Source organism: Mobula hypostoma, unplaced genomic scaffold (genome assembly GCF_963921235.1).
Source record: "Mobula hypostoma unplaced genomic scaffold, sMobHyp1.1 scaffold_42, whole genome shotgun sequence".
NCBI lineage: Eukaryota > Metazoa > Chordata > Chondrichthyes > Myliobatiformes > Myliobatidae > Mobula > Mobula hypostoma.
Genome location: NW_026948219.1, coordinates 1,543,474 through 1,549,071, shown reverse-complemented (window position 1 = coordinate 1,549,071; position 5,598 = coordinate 1,543,474). Strand labels below are relative to the sequence as shown.

Genomic DNA, 5,598 nt, shown 5'->3' with positions numbered 1-5,598 from the left:
CCCCAGTGTGAACCCCGTAGTGTGTCACAAGTGTAATACGCTGTAAGTTTCACTTCCAATGTAATGGCCTCCCTGTAATGTTTCACTGCTGAGGTAGTGGTTTCTCTGTAGCAGTAATGTTTAGGTTACGACTGGAGATAACAGGGTTTTGAATGCGGGGCTATCCAATGAGAGAAATGTTCTTCCTTGTGAGTCTGGAAGAGAGATTTTCATGGTCTTTTGCTGAGGAGAGATGAGAAGATGTGAATGGAGAGAGTGGGCCCTTTTTCTTTTTGTTTACTTCACTAACCATATAGTCAAAGTGAGAATTATAAAGCTCAAACTTTTTTTCGCATCTTGTGTACTATTTGTTATTTCCGGGTACTGATCTGTAACAGGGGACACATCACACAGCATCCACCCAAACGAGATTTCTTAAGTTTGGTCAGGCTGGTGTCTGTCACCCCACAATATTAAGCTGCTAGCTGAAGCAAGAGTTACATAACGTTAGATGACTGAGTGAATCACTTTCCACAATCACAGCAGGTGATCAGCCTCTACCCAGTGTGAACTTGCTGGTGTCTCTGCAGTTGAGATGGCCAAGTGAATCCCTTCCCACACACTGAGCAGGTGAACGGCCTCTCCCCGGTGTGAACTCGCTGGTGTGCCATTAGGGTGGATGACTGAGTGAATCCCATCCCGCAGTCTGAGCATGTGAACGGCCTCTCTCCAGTGTGAACTCGCTGATGTACCTTCAGTTGAGATGAATGAGCGAATCGCTTCCCACAGTATGAGCAGGTGAATGGCCGCTCCCCAGTGTGAACAGACCAGTGTGCTTGTAGGCTGGATGACTGAGTGAATCCTTTCCCACACTCTGAGCATGTGAACGGCCTCTCCCCAGTGTGAACTCTCTCATGTACCTTTAGTTGAGATGACAAAGTGAATCCCTTCCCGCAAACTGAACAGGTGAATGGCCTCTCCCCAGTGTGAACTGACTTGTGTACCAGTAGGTCGGATGACCAAGTGAATCTCTTCCCGCAGACTGAACAGCTGAATGGCATCTCCCCATTGTGAACTCGCTGATGTACCTTCAGTTGAGATGACCGAGCAAATCCCTTCCCGCAGTCTGAGCAGGTGAATGGCCACTCCCCAGTGTGAACTGACATGTGTACCAGCAGGTCGGATGACCGAGTGAATCCCTTCCCGCAGTCCGAGCAGGTGAACGGCCTCTCCCCGGTGTGAACTCGCTGATGTACCTTCAGTTTGGATGAGCAAGTGAATCCTTTCCCACAGTCCGAGCAGGTGAACGGCCGCTCCCCAGTGTGAACTCGCTGGTGTGCCATTAGGGTGGATGACTGAGTGAATCCCTTCCCACATTTTGAACAGGTGAACAGCTGCTCCCTGGTGTGAACTCGCTGGTGAGCCATTAGGTCGAATGACCGAGTAAATCCTTCTCCTCAAATTCAGCAGATGACTAGCCTCTGCTCAGTGTGAACTGACTGGTGTGTCCACAGGTGGGATGACTGACTGAATCCCTTCTCATACACAGAAGAGGTGAATGGCCTTGTCCCAGTACGAACTTGCTGATGTACCTTCAGTTGAAATGACTGAGTGAATCCATTCCCACTGTCTGAGCAGACAAATGGTCTCCCCCGTGTAAAATGACAGGTGTGCCAGTCGGTCAGATGACCGAGTGAATTCCTCTCCACAGTCTGAGCAGGAAGTATAATTGAGTGAATCCCTTGCTCCACTTCTTAAATATCTGGACAGAGACAGCTAAACTGGCGTGTTGTGTTTGAGATTCCCGTAGACAAATTCCTTGTCATTTTTAACCTGTAAAAAGATTTACAAAATCTATCAATGGGTGTTGGACAACATTTCAGATGAGGTCACTTGAGTTGTCAAGGTGTGATCTGGCATCACACTGTTACAGTGAGGTTCAACCCAAGTTGGAGAGAGAAATCATCTTCTAACTAGGCACAGTGCTGGTATCTGGAATGACCATTAAACTCTCTGATGCTCTTCCTGTCTCTATAAGAATGGGGCATTTCTGCCATCTCCAATCTGTGACCTGGCTCAGTCTGACTCTCTCCATTGTTATTATTCCCTGTTCCCAATGAGCTGCATGGGTCCCTGGCCCCATAGTAGCTGATACACTCTCACACAAATAGCCGGCAGTGCATTCCACACACCCACCACTCTCTGTGTAAAAAAACTTACCCCTGACATCCCCTCGGTACCTATTTCAAAGCACCTTAAAACTACGTCCCTCATGTTAGCCATTTCAGCCCTGGGGAAAGCTTCTGGCTATCCACACGATCAATGTCTCTTATCATTTTATACAGATAAAAAAAGGCTCTAAACATAAACAAGGAAATTATACATTGCTTTGAGGATTTGTTGCAAGTATACAGAAGTATGAGGGTATAGATAGAGTGAATGCAAGCAGCTTTTTCCACTGATGTTGGGTGGAACGACAACCAGAGGTCATGGGTAAGTGACTTCCCCATTGATACAACACAATACAGGCCCTTCGGCCCACAACGCTATGTCGAACATTACTTACTTGAGGAATTCCCAACAGCCCTCTATTTTTCTCTGCGTCATATACCTATCCAGGAGCCTCTTAAAAGACCCTATTGTATCCGGCTTCATCACAGTCGCTGGCAGCCCATTCCGCACGCTCACCACCCTGTGTAAAAACTTACCTCTTGTGGTGATATCACGTGTCAGGACGTGACTGGACAGAGTTCCTGACATGAGCAGAAATGAAGAATGATGGAGAAGCATGGCAGTGTAAAACGTGGTTTTGTTGCTGTTAAATTAAAGTTCAATTCTGCCAGAATATAGTTTGTTATTAGTAACCCACGGTATGTATAAAGAACAGAACACCCCTGACATCTCCTTCATACCCGCTTCCAAGCGCCTTAAGACTGTGCCCTCTGCAGATTTTCTCTTGTTTGTGATTGGAGGCAGTACAAAGGTGATTTTCTCACCTGGTGATGTAAAAGATTTTGTTCCTTTTCTCCGAGTTCCCAATCCTTGCATTTAGACAGCTGGAGCTCAGCTCTGTCTGAGAGATCCATCGGTTCCCATTCCCTCATCAGCCGGAAGCTCCCCGGGGCCCGTGTACGGATGGTGGGGCTGAGAGAGAGGGAAGAGAGCAGGACTGTCCCGGGATTGCGGCTCACGGTGTCTGGAGTCACAGCAATAGTCTAAAAGTTGGTGTTGAACACCACCGCCCCTTCCCCTCTTCTCCCCGCCACCCCCCCTCTCTCTCTCCTTTTTCCCCGCCCCCGCCACCCTCTCTCCCTTCCCCCTGCCCCCCCCCCACCCTCTCTCCCTCCTCCCCTACCCCCGGAAACTCGCTCCTACCTGCCGCCGCTCTTCTAAGGCCTTCGTGTACTGCGCGCATGCGTGATATTCGGGAACGTCACAACGCTGACGCCTGCGCATTTGATCGGTGCTTCGGCGACGGCGAAATTTGTAACGCAAGGATTTATGGGCAATCACGGTGCCATTAAAAGTTTCCGGAAGCACCAGTTCCATGTCCGTAGCTCAGCTTTTTTTGGTGCGCATAGAAAATTCAGCAGCTGTTTTAACGCAGAAAGCGGTTCCCGTAAAGAATATAGTCAATATCAACGTGTATCTAATGCCAAAGTACAATCCTCTTACAAATGTACATATAAAACACAGAGATTCTACAGTTGCTGGAAATACAGTACAAAGACGCACACGCACAAAATGCTGGAGGAACTCCGCAGTTCAGGCAGCAACTAAGCAGAGGAGTACACAGTCTAGACATGCTGAAGTGGCTCAGCATAAACGTCTATTTATTCCTCTCCACATTTGCAGCCTGATCTGTTGATTTCCTCCAGTATTTTGCAGAAATTAACCACCTTTTTTTTCAAACTGTTTCAAAATGTTTGTGATCTTTCATTTGCAACCACATCCTACCGGTCTGATTCCTTTTCCTGCTCCTCCTGGTAAACTCTAGGTCCCATCTCTTTCAGGAGCCCCAAAGCCCTTATTCAGGCTGATTACTCTTTGATTTCTGACTCTGCCCCATCGAAGATTCACTCACTAGTCTGCTGTCAGACTTTAGAGGTGCATTGCAACAACCCAGCTGTCTGAGACACAGTCCTTTGAAATGAGTGAAAATCACACAAAACGTTGAAAAGAGCGGGGAAGAAGGAGTTTAACCAACTTCATCCAGAGCCCTAAAGGACGTCAAAACCACAGTGAGCTCATCGTCTTATTTAGCCTGGAGAGAAGCATGCAGGAAATTCATGCAGGTGTATAGGATGATGAGAGACATTAGTCGTGTGGATAGCCACAGGCTTGTTCCTAGGGCTTAGATTTAGATTATGAAGACACGCAGTCCTCTTTTATTGTCATTTAGCAATGCATGTGCGCATGCGCCGGTCGTGCATGCAGCCTGGTACAGCCGTTCCGTTCAGTATTCTTACTTTCTTCTTCTTACTTTTAACTTACGTTTTTTTTTGTATTTTTTTTTTCACGGTAACACGTCGAAGCTGCACCCTCTCTAATATGCTGGTAGAGAGAGTTTTATTTGGGTTTTTAGCGCTGGAAATAGTTACATCCCGACATGCGGGACAGAAGCATGGTCGCATTGTTCATTCCTGGGATAAGCTGCTTGAGCTAATGCCGGCCGGTTTAGCGAGCAGAGCGGCGGACAACCCTGCTGAAATCTGGAGGAAAACACACAGAGGATGCAGAGGGGGATCACAAAAGCGAGGAAGGAGGACCGGGTCGAGACAACAGAGACTTATGGAGAAGAGAAGTTCGGTGGGTAATAAAATGGACGAGTTCACGGCGCTAGCCAGGCGTCAAAGAACATTTCGGGAGTGTAGTGTGATGTGTTTTACCGGAACGGGGCTGCACGAGGACATTCCCGATCAAAACTTCTCCATGGACGGCTTCCAGACCGTTCCGGCTGACCGGAAGTGCACTGAGAGCGGTAAGCGTACAGCAGTTGGGTGCTTACTGTTCTGTTTAACAACGGATGGTGCAATCCGGGTCATATTACGATCGAGGAACGTGTTTGCAGACCGGATATTGAACTTTTTACTGTTCGACTTTGGCCATATTCCACCGAGATACAACACTGGGCGGCACGGGAGGTCGTTCCTGCCTCTGGCCATCGAACTTGCAGCTCCTCCCGTGGAGGATCAGACACCCTGAGTCAGTAGACTGGTCCTGGACTTAATTTCCATCTGGCATAGTTTGCATTTTGTTGCTTGATTGTTTGTGGTTTTCGTATTGCTATATTTATGCTCTATTCTTGGTGGGTGCGGCTGTAACGAAACTCAACTTCCCTCAGAATTAATGAAGTATATCTATCGATCTATCCATCTATCTATAAGAAATGATACAATATTTCCTCCGGTGTGATATCACAAAACACAGGACAGAACAAGACTGAAAAATCTAACAAAATCACATAATTAAAACATAGAGTTACAACAGTGCAACAATATCATAACTTGATGAAGAACAGTCCATGAGCACAGTAAAAAGTTCAAAGTCTCTCAAATGTCCCACATCTCACGCAGACGGGAGAAGGAAGAAAAACTCTCCCTGCCATGCCCGACCACA

General features: G+C 47.3%; 1 protein-coding gene across 3 annotated transcripts; it reads right to left on the bottom strand.

Annotated features, from left to right (window-relative positions):
- Positions 1-528: 528 nt before the first annotated feature.
- LOC134341950 (zinc finger protein 239-like) lies at positions 529-3,373 on the bottom strand. Of its 3 annotated transcripts, XM_063039904.1 has the most exons (3): positions 3,355-3,373; positions 2,976-3,123; positions 529-1,812 (listed from the first exon to the last, which is right to left on the bottom strand). In XM_063039904.1, the coding sequence occupies exon 3, from the start codon at positions 1,404-1,406 to the stop codon at positions 537-539; it is 870 nt and encodes a 289-aa protein (XP_062895974.1). In that variant the 5' UTR covers positions 1,407-1,812; positions 2,976-3,123; positions 3,355-3,373; the 3' UTR covers positions 529-536. The 3 variants fall into 3 exon arrangements, with proteins under 3 accessions (XP_062895974.1, XP_062895973.1, XP_062895975.1); XM_063039903.1 differs by lacking the exon at positions 3,355-3,373 and having other exon boundaries at positions 2,976-3,195; XM_063039905.1 differs by lacking the exons at positions 2,976-3,123; positions 3,355-3,373 and adding an exon at positions 2,688-2,948.
- Positions 3,374-5,598: the final 2,225 nt, after the last annotated feature.

Excerpts from the sequence above, each read along its gene's own strand:
- LOC134341950 (XM_063039904.1), bottom strand. The coding sequence starts at position 1,406 with ATGGCTCACCAGCGAGTTCACACCAGGGAGCAGCTGTTCACCTGTTCA.